This window comes from Hyla sarda, chromosome 5 (genome assembly GCF_029499605.1).
Source record: "Hyla sarda isolate aHylSar1 chromosome 5, aHylSar1.hap1, whole genome shotgun sequence".
Classification (NCBI taxonomy): Eukaryota; Metazoa; Chordata; class Amphibia; order Anura; family Hylidae; genus Hyla; species Hyla sarda.
In genome coordinates this window covers 142,453,322-142,479,963 of record NC_079193.1, presented here as the reverse complement: position 1 = coordinate 142,479,963, position 26,642 = coordinate 142,453,322, and the positions used below count along the sequence as shown (strand labels likewise).

Sequence of the window (26,642 nt, the reverse complement as noted above, 5' to 3'; positions counted from 1 at the left end):
CCCAATAAAAATGAAAACCGTATTGTATGGCAGTGTTTCCAAAACGGAGCCTCCAGCTGTTGCAAAACAACAACTCCCAGCATTTCCGGACAGCCACTGACTGTCCAGGCATGCTGGGAATTCAGCAACAGCTGGAGGCACCCTGTTTGGGAATCACTGGTGTAGAATACCCCTATGTCCACCCTATGCGATCCCTAATTTAGTCCTCAAATGCGCATGGAGCTCTCTCACTTCGGAGCCCTGTCGTATTTCAAGGAAACAGTTTAGGGCCACATATGGGGTATCTCTGTACTCGGGAGAAATTGCACTACAAATTTTGGGGGCCTTTTTCTCCTTTTACCCCTTATGAAAAGGAAAAGTTGGGGCTACACCAGCATGTTAGTGTAAAAAAATAAAAAAAATTTACACTAACATGCTGGTGTTGCCCTATACTTTTTATTTTCACAAGCGTTAAAATGAAAAAAAAATTTGTAACGCAATTTCTTCTGAGTACAGAAATACCCCATATGTAGGCATAAAATGCTCTGCGGGCGCGCAACAAGGCTCAGGAGCGCACCATGTACATTTGAGGCCTAAATTGGTGATTTGCACAGGGGTGGCTGATTTTACAGCGGTTCTGACATAAACGCAAAAAAATAAATACCCACATGTGATCCCATTTTGGAAACTACACCCCTCATGTAATGTAATAAGGGGTACAGTGAGCATTTACGCCCCACAAGTGTCTGACAGATTTTTGGAACAGGGGTCCGTGAAAATGAAAGATCCAAAGATCTGTCAAACGCCAGTGGGGTGTAAATACTCAGTGCACCCCTTATTAAATTCTGTGAGGGGTGTAGTTTCCAAAATAGGGTCACATGTGGGGGGGGGGTCCACTGTTCTGGCACCACGGGGGGGCTTTGTAAACGCACTTGGACCCTGACTTCCATTCCAAAATATTTTTTTCCCAAAAGCTCAATGGCGCTCCTTCTCTTCTGAGCATTGTAGTGCGCCAGCAGAGCACTTGACGTCCACAAATGGGGTATTTCCATACTCAGAAGAGATGGGGTTACAAATTTTGGGGGGTCTTTTCTGCTATTAACCCTTGCAAAAATGTGAAATTTGGGGGGGAACACATTTTAGTGAAATTTTTTTTTATTTTTTTACATATGCAAAAGTCGTCAAACTCCTGTGGGGTATTAAGGCTCACTTTATTCCTTGTTACGTTCCTCAAGGGGTCTAGTTTCCAAAATTGTATGGCATGTGTTTTTTTTTTTTTTTGCTGTTCTGGCGCCATAGGGGCTTCCTAACTGCGACATTCCCCCCGAGCAAAATTTGCTCTCAAAAAGCCGAATATGACTCCTTCTCTTCTGAGCATTGTAGTTTGCCCGTAGTGCACTTCAGGTCAACTTATGGGGTACCTCCATACTCAGAAGAGATGGGGTTACAAATTTTGGGGGGTATTTTCTGCTATTAACCCTTGCAAAAATGTGAAATTTGTGGGGAAACACACATTTTAGTGAAAAAAAAATAATTTTTTTTACATATGCAAAAGTCGTGAAACACCTGTGGGGTATTAAGACTCACTTAATTCCTTGTTACGTTCCTCAAGGGGTCTAGTTTCCAAAATGGTATGGCATGTGTTTATTTTTTTTTGCTGTTCTTTCACCATAGGGGCTTCCTAAATGCAACATGCCCCCCAAAAACCATTTCAGAAAAACGTACTCTCCAAAATCCCCTTGTCGCTACTTCGCTTTTGAGCCCTCTACTGCGCCCGCCGAACTATTTACATAGACATATGAGGTATGTGCTTACTCGAGAGAAATTGGGCTACAAATATAAGTATCAATTTTCTCCTTTTACCCCTTGTAAAAATTCTAAAATTGGATCTACAAGAACATGCGAGTGTAAAAAATGAAGATTGTGAATTTTCTCCTTCACTTTGCTTCTATTCCTGTGAATGTCATTTTGAATACTTTGGGGGGTGCAGTTTTTATAATGGGGTCATTTGTGGGGAATTTCTAAGATGAAGACCCTTTAAATCCACTTCAAACCTGAACTGGTCCCTGAAAAATAGTGAGTTTGAAAATGTTGTGAAAAATTGCTGCTGAACTTTGAATCCCCCTGGTGTCTTCCAAAACTCATCAATTTTATGATGCAAACATAAAGTAGACATATTGTATATGTGAATCAAAATTTTTTTTATTTGGAATATCCATTTTCCTTACAAGCAGAGAGCTTCAAAGTTAGAAAAATGCTAAATTTTCAAATTTTCCATAAAATTTGGGGATTTTTCACCAAGAAAGGATGCAAGTTACCACAAAATTTACCACTATGTTAAAGTAGAATATGTCACGAAAAAACAATATCGGAATCAGAATGATAACTAAAAGCATTCCAGAGTTATTAATGTTTAAAGCGACAGTGGTCAGATGTGCAAAAAACGCTCTGGTCCTAAGGTGTAAAATGGCCTGGTCCTTAAGGGGTTAAAGTCCTTAACCCCTTAAGGACACAGCCCATTTTCACCTCTAGGATGCAGCCCTTTTTTGCACATCTGACCACTGTCACTTTAAACATTAATAACTCTGGGATGCTTTTACTTATCAATCTGATTCCGAGATAGTTTTTTCGTGACATATTCTACTTAAACATAGTGGTAAATTTTTGTGGTAACTTGCATCCTTTCTTGGTGAACAATCCCCAAATTTGATGAAAAAATTGAAAATTTAGCATTTTTCGAACTTTGAAGCTCTCTGCTTGTAAGGAAAATGGATATTCCAAATATATTTTTTTTGGATTCACATATACAATATGTCTACTTTATGTTTGCATCATAAAATTTACGTGTTTTTACTTTTGGAAGACACCAGAGGGCTTCAAAGTTCAGCAGCAATTTTACAATTTTTCACAAAATTTTCAAACTCGCTATTTTTCATGGACCAGTTCAGGTTTGAAGTGGATTTGAAGGGTCTTCGTATTAGAAATACCCCATAAATGACCCCATTACAAAAACTGCACCCCCCAAAGTATTCAAAATGACATTCAGTAAGTGTTTTAACCCTTTAGGTGTTTCACAGGAAAAGCAGCAAAGTGAAGGAGAAAATTCAAAATCTTCATTTTTTACACTTGCATGTTCTTGTAGACCCAATTTTTGAATTTTTACAAGGGGTAAAAGGAGAAAATGTATACTTGTATTTGTAGCCCAATTTCTCTCGAGTAAGCACATACCTCATATGTCTATGTAAATTGTTCGGCGGCCGCAGTAGAGGGCTCAGAAGCGAAGGAGCGACAAGGGGATTTTGGAGAGTACATTTTTCTGAAATGGTTTTTGGGGGGCATGTTGCATTTAGGAAGCCCCTATGGTGCCAAAACAGCAAAAAAAAAACACATGGCATACCATTTTGGAAACTAGACCCCTTCGGGAACGTAACAAGGAATTAAGTGAGCCTTAATACCCCACAGGTGTTTCATGACTTTTGCATATGTAAAAAAAAAAAAAAATTTTCACTAAAATGTGTGTTTCCCCCCAAATTTCAAATTTTTGCAAGGGTTAATAGCAGAAAATATCCCCCAAAATTTGTAACCCCATCTCTTCTGAGTATGGAGGTACCCCATAAGTTGACCTTTAGTGCACTACGAGCGAACTACAATGCTCAGAAGAGAAGGAGTCATATTTGGCTTATTGAGAGACATGTCGCATTTAGGAAGCCCCTATGGTGCCAGGACAGCAAAAAAAAAAACCACATGGCATACCATTTTGGAAACTAGACCCCTTGAGGAACGTAACAAGGGATAAAGTGAACCTTAATACCCCACAGGGGTTTCACGACTTTTGCATATGTAAAAAAAATGTTTGTTTTTTTACCAAAAATGTTTGGTTTAGCAAAAATTTTACATTTTTTAAAAAGATAATAGCAGAAAATACCCCCCAAAATTTGAAGCCCAATTTCTCCCGATTCAGAAAACACCCAATATGGGGATGAAAAGTGCTCTGCTGGCGCACTACAGGTCTCAGAAGAGAAGGAGTCACATTTGGCTTTTTGGAAGCAAATTTTGCTCTGGGGGCATGCCGCATTTAGGAAGCCCCTATGGTGCCAGGACAGAAAAAAAAAACACATGGCCTACCATTTTGGAAACTAGACCCCTTGGGGAACGTAACAAGGGGTAAAGTAAACCTTAATACCCCACAGGTGTTTTACGACTTTTGCATATGTAAAAAAAAAATTTTTTTTTTTACACTAAAATGCTTGTTTTCCCCCAAATTTTACATTTTTACAAGGGATAATAGCAGAAAATACCCCCCAAAATTTGTAACCCCATCTCTTCTGGAAATACCCCATAAGTGGATGTGAAGTGCACTGGGGATGAACTACAATGCTCAGAAGAGAAGGAGCATCATTGAGCTTTTGGAGAGAGAATTTGGCCATGTGCATTTCCAAAGCCCCCCGTGGTGCCAGAACAGTGGACCCCCCCCACATGTGACCCCATTTTTAAAACTACACCCCTCACGGAAGGTAATAAGGGGTGCAGGGAGAATTTATACCCCACTGGCATTTGACGGATCTTTGGAACAGTGGGCTGTGCAAATTAAAAATTTTATTTTTCATTTTCACAGACCCCTGTTTCAAAGATCTGTCAGACACCTGTGGGGTGTAAATGCTCACTGTACCCCTTGTTACATTCCGTGAGGGGTGTAGTTTCCAAAATGGGGTCACATGTGGGTATTTATTGTTTTGCACTTATGTCAGAACCGCTGTAAAATCAGCCACCCCTGTGCAAATCACCAATTTAGACCTCAAATTTACATGGTGCACTCTCCCTTCTGAGCCTTGTTGTGCGTCCCCAGAACACTTTGCGCCCATATATGGGGTATCTCCGTAAATTGCGTTACAAATTTTGGAGTTTTTTTTTCTTTTACCGCTTGTGAAATTTTAAAGTATGGGGCAACACCAGTATGTTAGTGTACAAAAATGTTTTTTTTTACACTAACATGCTGGTGTAGACCCCAACTTTACCTTTTCATAAGGGGTAAAAGGAGAAAAAGCCCCCCAAAATTTGTTAGGCAATTTCTCCCGAGTATGGCGATACCCCATATGTGACCCTATTCTGTTGCCTTGAAGTACAACAGGGCTCCAAGGTGAGAGAGCGCAATGCGCATTTGAGGACTAAATTAGGGATTTGCATAGGGGTGAACATAGGGGTATTCTACACCAGTGATTCCCAAACAGGGTGCCTCCAGCTGTTGTTTAACTCCCAGCATGCTTGGACAGTCAATGGCTGTCCGGAAATGCTGGGAGTTTTTGTTTTGCAACAGCTGGAGGCTCCGTTTTGGAAACACTGCTGTAGGATACGTTTTTCATTTTTATTGGGGGGGGGGAGTGTACGTGTGTATATGTAGTGTTTTACTCTTTATTTTATGTTAGTGTAGTGTTTTTAGGTTACATTCACACTGACGGCGGATTACACTGAGTCTCCCGCTAGGAGTTTGAGCTGCGGCTGCAGCTCAAACTTGAAGCGGGGAACTCACTGTAATCCGCCGCCAGTGTGAATGTAACCTGTACATTCACATGGGAGGGGGGGGCAAAACTACAACTCCCAGCTTGCACAGAACGTGCATGCTGGGAGTTGTAGTTTTGCAACAGCTGGAGGCACACTGGTTGGAAAATACTGAGTTAGGTAATAGAACCTATTACCTAACTCTGTATTTCCCAACCAGTGTGCCTCCAGCTGTTGCAGAACTACAACTCTCAGCATGTACTGATTGCCAAAGGGAATGCTGGGAGATGTAGTTATGCAACAGCTGGAGGCACGCAAGTACAACTCCCAGCATGCCGAGACAGCCAATTGCTGTTCCTGAATGCTGGGAGTTGTAGTTTTGCAAGATTTAGAGGGGTTCAGGCTAGAGATCACTGACAGTGGTCTCTAAACTGTGGCCCTCCAGATGTTGCAAAACTACAAATCTCAGCATGCTAAGACAGCAAACTGCTGTCTGGGCATGCTGGGAGTTGTAGTTTTGTAACATCTGGAGGGCTACAGTTTAGAGACCACTGTCAGTGATCTCTAGCCTGAACCCCTCTAAATCTTGCAAAACTACAACTCCCAGCATGCCAAACACAGCAAACAGCTGTCAAGGCATGCTGGGAGTTGTAGTTTTGCAACATCTGGAGGGCCACAGTTTAGAGACTACTCTCTAAACTGTCGCCCTGCAGATGTTGGTAGGCAACAGACTCCCGGACACGCGGCGAAATACTCACCTCCACCGCCGCCATGATCACAGCCGCCGCCGGGTAAGTGACCGCCGCTGCCGCCGCCGCCGCTATTACACGGTTCCCCCCGCTGTGCCCGGACACCGATGGGTGGGCATAGCGGGGGGGGGGGGGGAACCAAACTTTAACCCCCCCCGCCCCCAGTCTGCTATTGGTCGGCCGCTCCGCCGATCAAAAGCAGGGATAGGAGGGGTGGCAACCTCACTCCTATCTCTTCAAGGGGGATCGAGGGTGTCTTGGACACCCCCGATCCCCCTTATTTTATCGCGGCGCCGCCGTTGATGGGCAGGGGGAGAGTGCTCCCCCTGCAAACACCATAGATGCCGTGATCAGAAGTGATCACGGCATCTATGGGGTTAATGCTGCCGGGACCGGCGCGATCACAGCCCCGGCAGCTGCGGTGGGACTCCGGCTGTGATTGACAGCTGAGTCCCACCCGCGATCTCCTGCGCTGCCCGCGGCAGAGCAGGAGATCGCTTGGACGTATGCATACGTCCATTTGCGCGAACGTGTAGCTCGCCTGGACGTCCAATAGCGGGAAGGGGTTAAAGGTGTACTCCTGTGGAAAACTTTTTTTTTTTTTTTAAATCAACTGGTGCCAGAAAGTTAAACAGATTTGTAAATCACTTCTATTACATTTTTTAAATCTTTCCAGTACTTTTTAGGGGCTGTATGCTAAAGAGAAATCCAAAAAAGAAATGCATTTCCTCTGATGTCATGACCACTGTGTTCTCTGCTGACCTTTGCTGTCCATTTTAGGAACTGTCCAGAGCAGCATATGTTTGCTATGTGGATTTTCTCCTGCTCTGGACAGTTCCTAAAATGGTCAGCAGAGGTCAGCAGAGGGCACTGTGGTCATGACATCAGAGGAAATGCATTTCATTTTTGGATTTCGCTTCAGTATACAGCCCCTAAAAAGTACTGGAAGGATTAAGATTTTTTAATAGAAGTGATTTACAAATCTGTTTAACTTTCTGGCACCAATTGATTTAAAAAAAAAAGTTTTCCACGGGAGTACCCCTTTAACCCCTTAACCCCTTAAGGACTCAGCCCATTTTGGCCTTAATGACTCAGACAATTTAATTTTTACGTTTTCATTTTTTCCTCCTCGCCTTCTAAAAATCATAACTCTTTTATATTTTCATCCACAGATTAGTATGAGGGCTTGTTTTTTGCGAGACCAGTTGTCCTTTGTAATGACATCACTCATTATATCATAAAATGTATGGCGCAACCAAAAAACACTATTTTTGTGGGGAAATTAAAACGAAAAACGCAATTTTGCTAATTTTGGAAGGTTTCGTTTTCACGCCGTACAATTTATGGTAAAAAAGACGTGTGTTCTTTATTCTGAGGGTCAATACGATTAAAATGATACCCATTATTACATACTTTTCTATTATTGTTGCGCTTAAAAAAATCACAAACTTTTTAACCAAATTAGTACGTTTATAATCCCTTTATTTTGATGACCTCTAACTTTTTTATTTTTCCGTATAAGTGGCGGTATGGGGGCTCATTTTTTGCGCCATGATCTGTACTTTTTTTTGATACCACATTTGCATATAAAAAACTTTTAATACATTTTTTATAATTTTTTTTTAATAAAATGTATTAAAAAAGTAGAAATTTTGGACTTTTTTTTTTTCGTTCACGCCGTTCACTGTTAACATTTTATTTTAATATTTCGGACATTTACGCACGCGGCGATACCAAATATGTCTATAAAAAATTTTTTTTACGCTTTTTGGGGGTAAAATAGGAAAAAACGGACGTTTTACTTTTTTTATTGGGGGAGGGGATTTTTCACTTTTTTTTTTACTTTTACATTTTTTTTTACACTTGAATAGTCCCCATAGGGGACTATTCATAGCAATACCATGATTGCTAATACTGATCTGTTCTATGTATAGGACATAGAACAGATCAGTGTTATCGGCTATCTTCTGCTCTGGTCTGCTCGATCTCAGAGCAGAGCAGGAGACGCCGGGACCCGGACGGAGGAAGGTGAGGGGACCTCCGTGCGGCGTTCGGAATGATCGGATCCCCGCAGGGGCGATCCGATCATTCATTCAAATCACGCACTGCCGCAGATGCCGGGATCTGTATTGATCCCGGCACCTGAGGGGTTAATGGCGGACGCCCCCGAGATCGGGCGTCGGCCATTGCCGGCGGGTCCCTGGCTGCGATCAGCAGCCGGGATCAGACGCGCATGACACGGGCATCGCTCCGATGCCCGCGGTTATGCACAGGGCGTAAATGTACGTCCTGGTGCGTTAAGTACCACCGCGCCAGGACGTACATTTACGGCCTGCGTCCTTAAGGGGTTAAATGGGCACTGTCATGATATAAAAAAATTGATATGTTGTAGTACTTAAGTACTACAACATATCTGTAATATACTTTAATTAAAAAAAGTGATTTTAAACCAGTTTAAAATCACTTTTAAATTCGGCCACTAGGGGTCGCCCTCCTAGTGGCCGAATGCATTCGGCAGTGACGTCACTACAGAATTTCGACTCATTTAAGCCTGCCAATCAAACAGGCGAGAGCAAGCACGCTGATAGCTGGGGCTGCGCGCATTGGCCAGCACCACTGGCCTCGCGCACGGCCCCGCCCGCCCCCGTTACCCTGTCCGGAGGCAGCGCGCGCACTCATTGCTACGCTGATCCTCCGCCCCCCATGAGCGCGATCATGCCCCCCGCGAGCGCTACCATATCCGCTAGCGGGGTCCCTGTGCCCACTAGCGGTGTCACAAGAATGCCGAGCGCGGCTCTGTTCCCCATCCCTGTCAGCTCTCAGGGTACGGGAACAGATTTAAAAGCCTCGAGCGCAGCTAACGTAGTACTGCGCATGCGCAGTACTACGCGAATAGCGTAGGGCTAACGCCAGGCTCCAAGCGCTGCCTATGTTAGCCCTACGCTATTTGCGTAGTGCTGCGCCTGCGCAGTACTACGTTAGCCGTGCGCAAGGCTTTTAAATCTGTTCCCGTACCCTGAGAGCTGACAGGGACGGGGAACAGAGCTGCGCTCGGCATTCTTGTGACACCGCTAGTGGGCACAGGGACCCCGCAACGGTGATGGTAGCGCTCGCGGGGAGGCATTCTTGTGACGGTTCATACCGGTACTGTATACCGCCCAGCACTAGGCATGAGTGTTATTTATCTAATAGGGTGCCTCCAGCTAACTACAATTCTCAGCATGGCCTGACAGCTAATAGCAATCATGGCATGCTGGGAGTTGTAGTTGGGAAACAGCTGGAGGCACCCTATTAGATAAATAACACTCATGCATAGACGATCTGAGGGAGGAAGCAAGCGCCCAGCAAGGCAACAGTGACGTCACGCCTGTTGGGAAGCGCTGCTTCCTGCCCTGCTTTATAGAGCAGATTTAGAAGCTCTATTAAAGCGATTAAAAAATTTTTTGAAGCCAGGTAGGGGGTTAGGGCTAGATTACTACTAGGTAGGGACATATTAGATTATATAGTACTTGGTGGGAGCTACCCTTTAACACACCAGGACGTATATTTACGTCCTCCGCCGGCTCCTGCGATATGCCGCGAGGTCACGCGGTGTCCCCGCGGCATATCGGGTCGGTCCTGGCTATCAACGGCCGGGACCCGCGGCTAATACAGGACATCCCCGATCGCGGTGATGCCCTGTATTAACCCTTCAGACGCGGCAATCAAAGCTGACTGCCGCGTCTGAGGTGAAAGTGACCCGGCTGCTCAGTCGGGCTGTTTGGGACCGCCGCGGTGAAATCGCTGCGTCCCGAACAGCTTACAGGACACCGGGAGGGCCCTTACCTGCCTCCTCGGTGTCCGAGATCCAGGCAGGAGCAGTCAAGCGCCTGTGATCTGTGTAAAAGCTCATTGTGTGCAGTGTTATAAGTCCCTATGGGGCCTATAACACTGCAAAAAAAAAGTTTAAAAAAAGTGTTAATAAAGGTCATTTAACCCCTTCCCTAATAAGAGTTTGAATCACCCCCCTTTTCCCATAAAAAAAAAATAAAACTGTGTAAATAAAAATAAACATATGTGGTATCGCCGCGTGCGTAAATATCCAAACTATAAAAATATATCGTTAATTAAACAGCACGGTCAATGGCGTACACATAAAAAAAATCCAAAGTCCAAAAAAGCGCATTTTGGTCACTTTTTATACCATTAAAAAATTAATAAAAAGTGATCAAAAAGTCAATACTCATACCGCCCTGTACGTGGAAAAATAAAAAAGTTATAGGGGTCAGAAGATTACATTTTTAAACGTATACATTTTCCTGCATGTAGTTATGATTTTTTCCAGAAGTGCGACAAAATCAAACCTATATAAGTAGGGTATCATTTTAACCGTATGGACCTACAGAATAATGATAAGGTGTCATTTTTACCGAAATATGCACTGCGTAGAAATGGAAGCCCCCAAAAGTTACAAAATGGCGTTTTTTCTTCGATTTTGTCGCACAATTATTTTTTTTCCGTTCGTCGTGAATTTTTGGGCCTGGCAAAATACAGGGGGAGATTTATCAAAACTTGTGTAAAGACAGAACAGTGCAGTTGCCCATAGCAACCAATCAGGTTGCTTCTTTCATTTTTAACAAGGACATACAAAAAGTGATGTTGTTACGCCGAGCGCTCCGGGTCCCCGCTCCTCCCCGGAGCGCTCGCTTCACTCTCCCCGCGGCAGCGCTCCGGTCACGTCCTCTGACCCGGGGCGCTGCGATTCCGCTGCCAGCCGGGATGCGATTCGCGATGCGGGTAGCGCCCGCTCGCGATGCGCACCCCGGCTCCCCTACCTGACTCGCTCTCCGTCTGTTCTGTCCCGGCGCGCGCGGCCCCGCTCCCTAGGGCGCGCGCGCGCCGGGTCTCTGCGATTTAAAGGGCCACTGCGCCGCTGATTGGCGCAGTGGTTCCAATCAGTGTGTTCACCTGTGCACTTCCCTATATCTAACCTCCTCCCTTGCACTTCCTTGCCGGATCTTGATGCACTTGTGCCTAGTGAAAGCGTTCCCTTGTCTGTTCCTAGTCCGTGTTCCTGACCTCCTGCCGTTGCCCCTGACTACGATCCTTGCCGCCTGCCCCCGACCTTCTGCTACGTCCGACCTTGCTTCTGCCTACTCCCTTGTACCTCGCCTATCTTCAGCATCTTCAGCAGCCAGAGAGGTGAGCCGTTGCTAGTGGATACGACCTGGTCACTACCGCCGCAGCAAGACCATCCCGCTTTGCGGCGGGCTCTGGTGAAAACCTGTAGTGGCTTAGAACCGGTCCACTAGCGCGGTCCTCGCCACCCCTCTCTGGCACAGAGGATCCACTACCTGCCAGCCGGCATCGTGACAGTAGATCCGGCCATGGATCCCGCTGAAGTTCCTCTGTCAGTTGTCGCTGACCTCACCACGGTGGCCGCCCAGCAAGCCCGACAGATCGCCCTTCTAACCCGTCAGCTGTCGGAAATGTCCACCATTTCGCACCAACTTCAGTCGCAACTTCTCCAGCAATCTTCTCCTCCGCCAGCTCCTGCACCTCCTCCGCAGCGAGTGGCCACTCCTAGCCTCCGCCTGTCCTTGCCGGACAAATTTAATGGGGACTCTAAGTATTGCCGTGGCTTTCTTTCGCAATGTTCCCAGCACTTGGAGATGATGTCGGACCAGTTTCCTACTGAAAGGTCTAAGGTGGCTTTCGTGTTCTGCCTTCTGTCTGGAAAAGCCCTGTCATGGGCCGCACCGCTCTGGGACCGCAATGACCCCGTCACTGCCTCTGTACACTCCTTCTTCTCGGAAATTCGAAGTGTCTTTGAGGAACCTGCCCGAGCTTCTTCAGCCGAGATTGCCCTGCTGAACCTGGCCCAGGGTGTTTCTTCCGTTGGCGAGTACGCCATTCAGTTCCGTGCTCTTGCTTACGAGTTGTCCTGGAATAGTGAGGTTCTCTGCGCGACCTTTAAAAAAGGCCTATCCAGCAACATTAAAGATGTTCTGGCCGCACGAGAGACTCCTGCTGACCTACATGAACTCATTCATCTAGCCACTCGCATTGACATGCGTTCTTCCGGATGGCGTCTGGAGCTCCGCCTGGATATGGACTTTGTTCGCACAAAGCGTTTTTTCTCTCCGGCTCCTCTCTCCTCTGGTCCTCTGCAATCTGTTCCTGTGCTTCCCGCCGCGGAGGCTATGCAAGTTGACCGGTCTTGCTTGACACCTCAAGAGAGGACACGACGCCGCATGGAGAATCTTTGCCTGTACTATGCCGGTACCGAACACTTCCTGAAGGATTGTCCTATCCGTCCTCCCCGCCTGGAAAGACGTACGCTGACTCCGCACAAAGGTGACACAGTTCTTGATGTCAACTCTGCTTCTCCACGCCTTACTGTGCCTGTGCGGATATCTGCCTCTACCTTCTCCTTCTCTACTATGCTCTTCTTGGATTCCGGATCTGCAGGAAAAATTTTTTTGGCCTCTCTCATCAACAGGTTCTACGTTCCTGTGACCAGTCTCGCCAGACCCCTCTACATCTATTGTTTTTACAATAAAAGATTGGACTGTCTCGTACGTTTCCACACAGAACCCCTCCTAATTTGCATCGGACCTCATCACGGAAAAAAATTGAGTTTTTTTTTCCTCAGGTTCTTTGGCCCCAAGAAGAGGGGGAGACCCAAGGGGGGGGGTACTGTTACGCCGAGCGCTCCGGGTCCCCGCTCCTCCCCGGAGCGCTCGCTTCACTCTCCCCGCGGCAGCGCTCCGGTCACGTCCTCTGACCCGGGGCGCTGCGATTCCGCTGCCAGCCGGGATGCGATTCGCGATGCGGGTAGCGCCCGCTCGCGATGCGCACCCCGGCTCCCCTACCTGACTCGCTCTCCGTCTGTTCTGTCCCGGCGCGCGCGGCCCCGCTCCCTAGGGCGCGCGCGCGCCGGGTCTCTGCGATTTAAAGGGCCACTGCGCCGCTGATTGGCGCAGTGGTTCCAATCAGTGTGTTCACCTGTGCACTTCCCTATATCTAACCTCCTCCCTTGCACTTCCTTGCCGGATCTTGATGCACTTGTGCCTAGTGAAAGCGTTCCCTTGTCTGTTCCTAGTCCGTGTTCCTGACCTCCTGCCGTTGCCCCTGACTACGATCCTTGCCGCCTGCCCCCGACCTTCTGCTACGTCCGACCTTGCTTCTGCCTACTCCCTTGTACCTCGCCTATCTTCAGCATCTTCAGCAGCCAGAGAGGTGAGCCGTTGCTAGTGGATACGACCTGGTCACTACCGCCGCAGCAAGACCATCCCGCTTTGCGGCGGGCTCTGGTGAAAACCTGTAGTGGCTTAGAACCGGTCCACTAGCGCGGTCCTCGCCACCCCTCTCTGGCACAGAGGATCCACTACCTGCCAGCCGGCATCGTGACAGATGTGATTGGTTGCTATTGACAACTGCACTATTCTGTCTCTACACAAGTTTTGATGAATCTCCCTCAGTGTTCTGCTTTTGTGCCTCTATATTCCTTATGTAAATTCTATTTTTTGCCAAATTCTATGAAATATTGTGTTTTATTAATGAATAAAAAAATTATGATTTTATTTGAAAATGATACATACCTCTTCCAAAAATATCTCCCCATTTTGGTCTTTGTCAATCTCTTCAAAGAGATTTGGTGACACCTCTCCACTCCAAACAAACATGTAACCATCGGGCAGTCCTGGGATCAATTCCACCAGTTCAATGTTAAACAAGAGGACGGCACTTCTTGGGACTTCTCCCTCTGTGAGATGATGGAATACACATATTTATAGGTCTTCATACATGATTATTACATTTACATTGGTAACAATCTAAATACTCTGTGTAATTCTTGGACTTTGCTTTGCGCACTGGCGCACAGTTCTGCTGAAACAAGAAAGGGCCTTCCCCACACTGTTAGGGTCCGTTCACACGGGCGGATTACCTGCAGATTTTCTGCAGCCTATTTGCTGGGGAACATCTGCAGCAGATTTTGCTACCATTGAGTTCAATGGGTCCAAAGGAAAATCTGCAAATCTTCCTCTATTGCGGATTTTCTGCTGGACCATTAAGGGTCTATTCACACATACAGTATTCTGCGCAGATTTGATGCGCGGGATTTCAAGCTGTGTTCAATTTACATTGAAATCTGCAGCAGAAAATCCTGCGCGTCAAATCTGCACAGAATACTGTATGTGTGAATAGACCATAAAGGGGTACTCCGGTGGAAAACTTTTTTTTTTTAAATCAACTGATGCCAGAAAGTTACAGATTTGTAAATTACTTCTATTAAAAAAAATCTTAATCCTTCCAGTACTTATCAGCTGCTGCAAATTACAGAGAAAATTGTGAAGTTATTTCCAGTCTGACCACAGTGCTCTCTGTTGACACCTCTGTCCATGTCAGGAACTGTACAGATTAGAAGCAAATCCCCATAGAAAACCTATTCAGCTCTAGACAGTTCCTGACACGGACAGAGGTGTCAGCAGAGAGCACTGTGGTCAGACAGAAAAGAACTTCAGAAATTTCTCTGTAGTATACAGCAGCTGATAAGTACTGGAAGGTTTACATTTTTAAATAGAAGTAATTTACAGATCTATTAAAATATATAAATTAGGGTTCAGGGTTTAAGACAAATGGACAAATATTAGATTACATTTATTTATTGATATATAAGACAATATAGTAGAATAAAATAGTGGCGTCTGCGTCTCACAGGGCCCTTGAGAAGGCGCAGCACCAGCTAATAATATCTAAGGTATAAATACTTCACAATATGAATAAATGTATTGAAAAGATATTAAGACCACCATATAGTTAAAAGTTCGTATAAAATCTCTGATAGAAATACACTGTACAGGGAGAGTAGGAGAGTCCAAGTTCATCCACAATAATCAATTTTCTCCTCTCTCCAAAAGTTCTGCAAATTGTGACAGATTCCAGTTAAATAGTTGTAACCAGTAGCAACCAAAAGAATTTCTTGTTTGTTAGTAACCCATAGCAACCATTCGTAAGTGTCCGGCTGCAGCAGTAGATCGCAATTCTACACCCTTGCAAAATGGTCATACACTTGCTATTAACAGATGATTGTCAAGATATACGCATGTATGCAGTGACTGTTAATATATTAACAATACATTCATATCTTTGGATACTTTGTATCTCACCACTCCTGGGCACTGATGCGCTGGACTTCGCCGGGATGCTGCAATCTCCTCCAGTTGCGCGATGAAATCCCGCAGTGTGTTATCACTGGGTGGCTCACGTGGCGTGAGACAGCATCACCGGAGACTCGGCCGTCTCCCACGGTGGCAATGCTGGATGACAGTGGGTTCCGGGTGGTGGTCCTGCAGCGGTTCAGCAGGTAAGTATATTGTTATGTCGGTGGCGTCCTCGTGGCAATGAGGCGCGTATATCTCCTGTATCGGGTGCCGGGTGATTGACAGTTGTATTTCCCGGTATCGGACTGCTGGTTGCTGAACTGGGCAGATAAATAGGTGGTCTCAATAGTTATTTAGGAGGACGCTGGACGCGTTTCAGGACTGTCTCAGTCCTTTCTTCAGCAGCTATACATATGTATCATATGGTTCCATATGTATAGCTGCTGAAGAAAGGACTGAGACAGTCCTGAAACATGTCCAGCGTCCCCCTAAATAACTATTGAGACCACCAGGACGCCACCGACATAACAATATACTTACCTGCTGAACCGCTGCAGGACCACCACCCGGAACCCACTGTCATCCAGCATTGCCACCGTGGGAGACGGCCGAGTCTCCGGTGATGCTGTCTCACGCCACGGGAGCCACACAGTGATAATACACTGCAGGATTTCATCGCGCAACTGGAGGAGATTACAGCATCCCGGCAAAGTCCAGCGCATCAGTGCCCGGGAGTGGTGAGATACAAAGTGTCCAAAGATATGAATGTATTGTTAATATATTAACAGTCACTGCATACATGCGTATATCTTGACAATCATCTGTTAATAGCAAGTGTATGAACATTTTTGCAAGGGTGTAGAATTGCGATCTACTGCTGCAGCCGGACACTTACGAATGGTTGCTATGGGTTACTAACAAACAATAAATTTTTTTGGTTGCTACTGGTTACAACTATTTAACTGGAATCTGTCATAATTTGCAGAACTTTTGGAGAGAGGAGAAAATTGATTATTGTGGATGAACTTGGACTCTCCTACTCTCCCTGTACAGTGTATTTCTATCAGAGATTTTATACGAACTTTTAACTATATGGTGGTCTTAATATCTTTTCAATACATTTATTCATATTGTGAAGTATTTATACCTTAGATATTATTAGCTGGTGCTGCGCCTTCACAAAGGCCCTGTGAGACGCAGACGCCACTATTTTATTTTCATTTATATTGATATATTGTCATTATATATATATATATATATATTGTCATTGATATCATATCATTATATATCAACAAATAAATTTAATCTAATGTTTGTCCATTTGTCATAAACCCTGAGCCCTAATTTATATATTTTAATAGACAAACTACTTTATGACACCTTGGGTGTAGGTGTTTAATTGGGTAGCACGGGTTTATTTGGCAGATAGTTAGACAAGAGCCTCTCCAACTCTTTTTATATAATTTACAAATCTGTTTAACTTTCTGGCACCAGGTGATTTGAACACATATTTTTTCAGATGTCCTGCTGCTAAAATTTCACTGCTACCTTTAGCCAAAACCCGCTCCTTGGACATTGTCATCTATGGGGGGCACACTCGGAAGCTCCGGACGGATTTTCCTAGGCTTACTATAAAGTTGGAAGCATACAACTGTCTGAATGCTGTAGCATTAAAATTACCCTTTGCTAGTGTTAAAGAGCAAACCACAAAAATGTATGGAGAAAAAGTAAAAAGTAGAGGACTGCGCCTCATGCGTTCCCTAAGGAGGGAACCTTCTCCCATAAGAACATGGAGAAAATAGCTGAAAAAACCTTTCTACGGGCGCTGTTCTTAGCTCCAGGAAATTCAAGCCACATGCTGGAAGATGGTTGAAGTGCTATATAGCGCTATGTCTGTTGATAGATAAAACCAACAACGCTTTTTCGGAGGTACAGTCCTTGGCAATCTGAGGAAGGAGGACTGAACCTCCAAAACGTGTTCATTGGTTTTATCTATCAATAAACATAGTGCTATATAGTAGAGCTGCAATGATTATTCAATAAAATCGATAAAATTCGATAAGTTGTCGACGAATCCCGTTATCGAATAATAGGCCGATTCGTTGCCCGGGCGCTGGTGTTCATTAGGCCGCTGCGGGCGGGCTGTCAGACGCTAGGCCGCACCACCGCAGCCTCTGTAGGTTAAGTCCCTGTCCCACCCTCCGCTGACCCACTGCTCACCAATCAAGCGTGCATCTGCTCTGGTCTCCACCCCTCCCCCGCTGCCTGTGGACGCATTACATTGTGCCTCCATTTTATGGAGCCTCAGCCTGCCCTGGAGGACCTCACCCGCACTACTGCCGCCAGTAGGCCAGTTTCCTGCTGTTTGATGCGCCCTGCCACTGTTACTGCCACATTGCATATTGACACACACACGTGGGATATCTGTGGAGCACTGCACCCTAGTGTTATCTACAGACACTAGGGTGCAATGCTCTGCACATACCGCTATACACATAGGGGTATATGCAGAGCATTGCACCCTTGTGTATGTAGTACAGATACTAGGATGCAATGCTCTGCACATACTACCATGTGTATAGCAGTGTGTATGTAGTACACACACACACACACACACACACTGCTATACACATGGGGGTATGTACTACAGACACAAGGGTGCAATGCTCTGCACATACCGCTATACACATAGGGGTATATGCAGAGCATTGCACCCTTGTGTCTGTAGTACAGATACTAGGATCCAATGCTCTGCACATACTACATGTGTATAGCAGTGTGTATGTAGTACACACACACACACACACACTGCTATACACATGGGGGTATGTACTACAGACACAAGGGTGCAATGCTCTGCATATATCCCTGTGTATAGGGGTGTGCAGTGCACACCGCTTTACCTATGCGGTATGTGCAGAGCATTGCACCCTTGTGTTTGTAGTACAGACACTAGGATGCAATGCTCTGCACATACCCCCATGTGTATAGCTGTGTGTGTGTACTTCACATACCAGTGTTTCCCAGCCAGGGTGCCTCAGGCTGTTGCAAAACTACAACTCCCAGCATGCCCGGAAAACCAACGACTGTCCTGCTGTGAGTTGTAGTTGTGCAACAGCTGAAGGCACCCTGGTTGGGAAACACTGACATACTACTATGTATATAGCAGTGTGTATGTGCAGAGCATTGCATTCTAGTATCTGTAATAAAGACACAAGGGTGCAATGCTCTGCATATACCTCTAAGTGTATAGCGGTGTGCAGTGCACAACACTTTTACCCATGGGGTATGTGCAGAGCATTGCACCCTTGTGTCTGTAGTACATATACACTGCTATAAACATGGGTGTGTGTGCAGAGCATTTGCACACTAGTGTTTGTAGTACTACAGAGTCTGTACTACAGACATGGGTTGGGTGCAATGCTCTGCAGTCTGCACATACCCACATGTGTATAGGAGTGCTATATAAAAAGTGTAAAGTAAAAAAAAAAAAATGTAAATAAACTGCTCTTCCAATAAAAATTAGTCCCCCCCTTTTCCTATTGCTATACAAAAAAAGGGAAATAAAAATATATTTTTTTACATATTTGATACTGCCGCATGGCTAACTGTCTGAACTATTCAAATGTTAGGGAATCATTAATATTTTATTCTAATAAGACAGTTACCCATGCAGCAATATCAAATTTACGCTGGTTGCTGTACAGGATCATTAATAATGATCCTGTACAGCAACCAGCGTAAATGTAAAAAAAATAAAAAGTCCAAAATTGATGCTGTTTGGTCACATCACATGCTAGAAACTTTTAATATGGCCATTGTACATAAGTTAGCTAAACCCCTTTTTTGGCATTTTGACGTTTTTTCCCAATTAAACGATGAAATAATCGCCAACTAATCGATTATTAAAATAATTGTTAGCTGCAGCCCTACTATATAGAACTTCAACCATCTTCCAGCATCTGGCTTGAATTTCCTGGAACTAAGAACAGCGCCCGTGGAAAGGTTTTTTCTGCTATTAACCCCAAAAATGAGCTGTTATCATCACTAAATAGCATAGGGTTCTATGGTCACAAACATTTGACAGATTCTTGATACGCCCTCCAGTTCCTGAGATACTATATAAGGGTTTATAGTATGTCTGACAATTCAGGGAATCAGTCAGATGGGTGAGAACCTAATTTTAATAATGGGATTGATTATCAGGTTATTGGTGGGATTACACAGTCAGGAGGTGTGTATGCTTAACCCATGCCCCTCAATGTACAATGTATAATTACACCAATTAATGATAGAGTATTATTTCTTGTTTTTTTGACACTGCCTGTTATAAAGTCACTTAGCTCTCAAGTATGATCCATACTACTACCAAAGCTTGTGTGTAGCGATAACATGGCGTGTGTGGTATTTTGGCCACCACCAGTAGTATTCTGGTATTTTTGATCCCACCAAAGAATACCAATGTGAACCATACCCTCTCAAAGAAGAAATGAAAATAGAATGATATTGATATCATCTGGTTTTTAGCATTTATCAGGTAAATCGATGTACAGGAAAGTAGTTGGTTCTGGGCTGCGAGGTTGTTGGGGGATATTTATCAAAGCATTTAGCAGGTTTTTTTTGCTTAAAATTGTCGCAAAAAAAGTCCCACGTGCGACTACTCTCTTTTTTTCTGCGACTTTTTGCCCTAAGCAAAAAATTAAAATCTTGCTTACCAAAGCAAAAAGTGATTTTTGACTTGCAGTGGTCAGAGATTTATCAAGTGCGAAAGTCACAAAAAAGTCGCATTACATGCAAAAACCTACTAAATGTACTCCAGCTCAGACCTGGAGCAGAAAAAGCCACTACCAAAGCAAAAAAAGAAAAAGTGCTTACGTGAACGAAATTTATCAACAGTCTGACAGCAGTTGATAAATACGTCGCACATAAGCAAAAAAAGAACTAAAAAAAGGAATACATAAGCAAACATTGATAAATGCCCCCCGTTATGTTTTCCTTTCCAACACACTCACCTACTCCAGCTTCTCCATAACCTAAATGTGGAGGAATAATAACGGTACGCTTCTCTCCAACACACATGTCTTGCAGTCCAATGTCCATTCCTATTACCACCTGTCCAGATCCAAGAACAATGTTGTATGTTTTTCCATACTGGTGCCTGAAGGAAGAAATCGTGATCAGAGCCTTGTATGTACTCTCTGTATACCTGCAGATAGACACATCACTTAAAGAATAGGCCTTGGTCTAAATCTCAACTGTGGTTGTGGATGGAGGACCTTACCGCTTTCATACCCATGCTATGTTTCTTAAAACATATCTAAGACTTGCTAAAAATCTGCTCCTAACTTGGCAGAATGGAATCCGAGCGGAAGCACAGAAATTCCACCATGTGAACATAGCCTTGGTTTCTGAATTTCTGTTACTAACCAACATTTACTTGCTTATGTTATTATCCTTTGTGATTCCATGCAATAGTATTGGCCTTTTGTGACTGGTCATGTTACCCACTATATCATTCAAAAATGTTGCTAGTTTGAAAAATGTTAAATAAATTATTAGACACAAAGTAATAGGCCTAGTTGTTAGGCCATGTTCATTCTTTCTGCGGACTCCGCACCGAATGCATAGCTGTCTATGAGATGCCGTTTTCCTGTGCGGTCCTAAATATTAGTGCGGACATTCTGGAGACTGCAGGCGCCGGCATAATATGCAGTCTACAGAATGTCCGCACTAAGATTTTCTACGTTCCGAGGTCTGACCGTAGCCTTAGATGCACCAATACAATCGGCGTAAAGCATGCAGCTGGGAGTTGTAGCTCTGCAAACAGACAACTGCACTGTAATTAGCAAAAAAATATATATAATATAAAAAAAAGGCAGAACTGCAATAACTGGTTGTAAAGATGCATTTTGCCTCTGTATTGGCTGCCATCGCACTTGGCATGTTTCTTTCTTGTTTAAGAGCAAAAGCCAGAAGTGAATCAACCAGAAGAAGAGGTGTAAGCCATCCTTTCACATTCCCCATTCCTTTAGAATCCACAAAGTTTTGGCTGGAAAACTGTAGTGACCATTTATGATGGCGGCCTATTACAGCGTCTAGTGACCCAAACTAATACCTGAGGTGTCTAAAGGGTTTATCTGCAAACACATCCTATTCATTTGCACATGCGCCTTCATACAGTTAAGCCATGTTCACACAGCGGAATTTCCGCAATTCCACACAGATTTGGTTCAGCAGAGCTTGCTCAGCATAACTGTGGCGGAATTTCTGTGTTCTCTGGTTGGAAACCAACATTGGCCACAGCAGTATAACTTGATGTGTTTATATGATGGACTCAGAACCAGTGAAGAGGACAATGGAATGGAATGTCATGGATGGAATGGTGGAGGTTGGCGGCAGGGCTGGCTCCAGGAGTGGTGGATGATGCATCCAGCTGATCACACAATCCTTTTGTTTAAAGCCATACAATAGCCTTGCACCTGAGTGATAAGATTGGAGAGATAGCAGTTCCTGTTACATCCTGTCGTAAAGCCATAAAACCAGCCCCTGCGGTGTAGTACACATGGACAACATAAAGGGCCCCAAGCCAAAGAAATCATCAAAGGACAAACTGATTACAATGCAAGTACGCCACCTACAGGACGGTATTCAACAACCTTGTTTGCAGATCATTAAGGAACTGTTCTGATTGGCTATGAAGATGTATTGGGATGGGCAGTGCATGGGTTAAGTGTGTGTGTGTGTGTGTGTGTATGACTGATATATAAGTTACTCACAAGATGACTAGAAAGAGCACTTCCTACCCCTTCCTATCACCTTCCCCACTTCCTTGTACCCCTATCCCTTCATTACTTAGGATTCCCCTTTGTATATATATGTATACCTTGTAATAAACCCCTATAAAGATCCAGTTGTCCTCAATCAATTAGTAAGGCACCCCAAAACAAAGCAGTTCCTACAGCTCTAAACATACAATTCTGCTGAAATGTAAACCCCATTGAGTTAAAGGGGTGCTCCCGTGGAAAACTTTATTTGTTTTTTTTTTTTTTATCAACTGGTGCCAGAAAGTTAAACAACTTTGTAAATTTACTTCTATTAAAAAATCTTAATCTTTCCAGTACTTATTAGCTGCTGAATACTACAGAGGAAATGGTTTTTTTTTTTAACACAGAGCTCTCTGATGACATCATGAACACAGTGCTCTCTGTTGACATCATGACCACAGTGCTCTCTGCTGACATCTCTGTCCATTTTAGGAACTGTCCAGAGTAGCATATGTTTGCTATGGGGATTTTCTCCTACTCTGGACAGTTCCTAAAATGGACAGAGATGTCAGCAGAGAGCACTGTGGTCATGATGTCAACAGAGAGCACTGTGTTCCAAAAAGTAAACCATTTGCTCTGTAGTATTCAGCAGCTAATAAGTACTGGAAGGATTAAGATTTTTTAATAGAAGTAATTTAAAAATCTGTTTAACTTTCTGGCACCAGTTCATTAAAAAAAAAAAAAAAAAATTCCACAGGAGTACCCCTTTAATGGGATTCTGCATGCAATTCGGCAATATTTAAAAACAGGTCTTTAACTTTAGCAGAATGCAAAATTTCCGTGCGGCAATTCCGCTGTGTGAATGGGACAGTGGGATCCCATTAAACAACAATGGGCTTTACATTTTGGCAGAATTCTTTTGCACAATTCCGCACGGAAATTCCGCCGTGTGAACATAGCAGTAGGGTGAATTAATAAATCACAAACTGTACTTTGAAAATCTGCCACAATTTCCAGTACAACAAGTATGAATGAGGTTTCCAAAGCCTTGTCCACATGAGGCAGAAACAACACGGCATAATTCAGAGCATGCTGCAGATTTTCTAATCCGCAGAATGTCAATTCTGTTGCTGTTTTATTCAACAGATTTTAAACTTTGCAATACCTAAGATCTGCAACGGAATCTTTGAGCAACACGTGCAGATATTGCAGTGGATCAGCAACAAGGTCCACAATAGTTGCTTTATATTCCGAAAGGTCAATATGGAGATTTACTGAAACCAGTGGAGAGGAAAAGTTGACAAGTTGCCCATAGCAACCAATCGGATTGCTTCTTTCATTTTAAAAAAAGGCCTCTAAAAAATAAAAGAATCAATCAGACTGGTTGCTATGGGCAAAAAAAAAGGTTAGTAAAATAAAAAAAATGGCCGCAGTACAAGAGGTCACTGTGGAGGAAGAGCATGCAGATGTTTTCATTGTGACAAGAACAAACATTATAGGAAACTGAGGGGGAGATTTATCAAAACCTGCCCAGAAGAACCAATCAGATCACTTCTTCCATTATTCACAGGACTCTTTAAAAATGAAAGAAGCAATCTGATTGGTTGCTATGGCCACAGGTTTTGATAAATCTCCCCCTGATGTTTGTTTGCCCAGATGTGAAGTGCTACTGTCTTACTGCACTTACTTGTTACTTTTATGGATGAAATGATGATTGCTTTTAGCCAATAAACTGCGTAATAAAAACTGTATTTTTCTATGATTATGTGGCCTGACTGCATTTTTCTGTGAAAAATTATTTTAGGAAATTAATCTAGAACTGTTAATTTAGAAAATAAAAGTGTACACTGCATTTAAAAGCCATTTTTTTTTTTTTGGGGGGGGAAGAAGTGCTTATTTGAGTTATTGCTAATTAACCTGTCTCTGATTTGTTATTGAGTCTACAGACTCCAGGAAATAAGAATTTCAGTAAGGACATTTTTGTTATTTATATCAGTTTGTAGCCTCTGATGCTCTGATTACAAGGGCCGTTTTACAATATTTCTACAACCCCCATTCCTACAATAGAGGAATATTACTAGTAAAGTGTACCTGTCATTAACAAAAACTTTTCATATAAGTAGATAACACCATTATATGTATATTTGTAATACAAAACTTTTCATGTAATGTACATAACACCATTATATGTATATTTGTAATATAAAACTTTTTATATATTGTAGATAATACCATTATATTGATATTTGTAATATACATTGGTTAAAAAAAAATTATATTTTTGTCCCTGCAGCTATTGCCTGTATGTCTCTGTGAGTCCAAATACAGGAAGTGAGGGCAGGACAAGCAGGGCTCTGTGCAGGCTCCTCACTTGTCAATCATCCTGCTGTGTGAGACAGCATGACACAGAGCCCTGCTTGTCCTCAGTGTATAGAGCCCTGCTTGTCCTCAGTGTATAGAGCCCTGCTTGTCCTCACTGCACAGAGCCCTGCTTGTCCTCAGTGCACAGAGCCCTGCTTGTCCTCAGTGTACAGAGCCCTGCTTGTCCTCAGTGTATAAAGCCCTGCTTGTCCTCAGTGTACAGAGCTCTGCTTGTCCTCAGTGTACAGAGCCCTGCTTGTCCTCAGTGTACAGAGCCCTGCTTGTCCTCAGTGCAAAGACCCTGCTTGTCCTCAGTGTACAGAGCCCTGCTTGTCCTCAGTGTACAGAGCCCTGCTTGTCCTCAGTGTACAGAGCCCTGCTTGTCCTCAGTGTACAGAGCCCTGCTTGTCCTCACTGCACAGAGCCCTGCTTGTCCTCAGTGCACAGAGCCCTGCTTGTCCTCAGTGTACAGAGCCCTGCTTGTCCTCAGTGTATAAAGCCCTGCTTGTCCTCAGTGTACAGAGCTCTGCTTGTCCTCAGTGTACAGAGCCCTGCTTGTCCTCAGTGTACAGAGCCCTGCTTGTCCTCAGTGCAAAGATCCTGCTTGTCCTCAGTGTACAGAGCCCTGCTTGTCCTCAGTGTACAGAGCCCTGCTTGTCCTCAGTGTACAGAGCCCTGCTTGTCCTCAGTGTACAGAGCCCTGCTTGTCCTCACTGTACAGAGCCCTGCTTGTCCTCACTGTACAGAGCTCTGCTTGTCCTCAGTGTACAGAGCTCTGCTTGTCCTCAGTGTACAGAGCCCTGCTTGTCCTCAGTGTACAGAGCCCTGCTTGTCCTCACTGCACAGAGCCCTGCTTGTCCTCACTGCACAGATCACTGCTTGTCCTCAGTGTAGAAACCTGATTGTCCTCAGTGTACAGAGCCCTGCTTGTCCTCAGTGTACAGAGCCCTGCTTGTCCTCAGTGTACAGAGCACCGCTTGTCCTCAGTGTACAGAGCCCCGCTTGTCCTCAGTGCACAGAGCCCTGCTTGTTCTCAGTGTACAGAACCCTGCTTGTCCTCAGTGTACAGAGCCCTGCTTGTCCTCAGTATACAGAGTCCTGCTTGTACTCAGTGTACAGAGCCCTGCTTGTCCTCAGTGTACATAGCTCTGCTTGTCATCAGTGTACAGAGCCCCGCTTGTCCTCACTGCACAGAGCCCTACTTGTCCTCAGTGTACAGAGCCTCGCTTGTCCTCAGTGTACAGAGCCCCGCTTGTCCTCAGTGTACAGAGCCCCGCTTGTCCTCAGTGTACAGAGCCCCGCTTGTCCTCAGTGTACAGAGCCCCGCTTGTCCTCAGAGCACAGAGCCCTGCTTGTCCTCTGTGCATAGTCCTGCTTGTCCTCAGTGCAGAGTCCTGCTTGTCCTCAGTGTAAAGAGCCCTGCTTGTCCTCAGTGTACAGAGCCCTGCTTGTTCTCAGTGCACAGAGTCCTGCTTGTCCTCTCTGCATAGAGTCCTGCTTGTCCTCTCTGCATAGAGTCCTGCTTGTCCTCAGTGCACAGAGCCCTGCTTGTCCTCAGTGCACAGAGCCCTGCTTGTCCTCAGTGCACAGAGCTCTGCTTGTCCTCAGTGCAGTGAAGACAAGCAGGGATCTATGCAGCGAGGCTCTGTGATATGCTCCCAGCTCACACAGCAGGATAATTGACAAGCCAGGAGCCTGCACAGAGCCTTGCTTGTCCTGCCCTCACTTCCTGTATTTGGTCTCCTCACAGAAACACACAGACTGTATTTGGACTCCTCACAAACACACACAGACAATAGCTGCAGGGACAAAAATATACACATTTTTTAATCAATGTATATTACAAATATACATATGTTATTTTCTACAGTATATAAAAAGTTTTTGCTAATGACAGGTACACTTTAAGCTTATAATTCTTTATTTATTAGAAGAGGGTGTGAAATTTAAAGAGGACCTATTCTCTCCTGAAAGGGCATTTCACCTCCTCATAATTAAAATAAGGCAAAAATGTAAAATATTTCTCAAATATATATCAACAGGAAAATGTAAGCATTTCAACTCTAAGTAATAAATCTATTTCCCTTTAAGAAAAGGCGACTGTAGTCAGCAGCAGTGAGGACACTCTAAGTGAACGCCTGTTTCTT

General features: G+C 44.3%; 1 protein-coding gene across 1 annotated transcript in view; it reads right to left on the bottom strand.

Annotated features, from left to right (window-relative positions):
* Positions 1-26,642, bottom strand: part of FKBP9 (FKBP prolyl isomerase 9) — a 53,822-nt gene that overhangs the window by 3,846 nt on the left and 23,334 nt on the right. Inside the window, exons 9-10 of the mRNA XM_056520426.1 lie at positions 20,383-20,528; positions 13,808-13,971 (exon numbers count right to left, since the gene is read on the bottom strand). Coding sequence (XP_056376401.1) covers positions 13,808-13,971; positions 20,383-20,528 — 310 coding nt within the window. The remainder of the gene's footprint in view (positions 1-13,807; positions 13,972-20,382; positions 20,529-26,642) is intronic.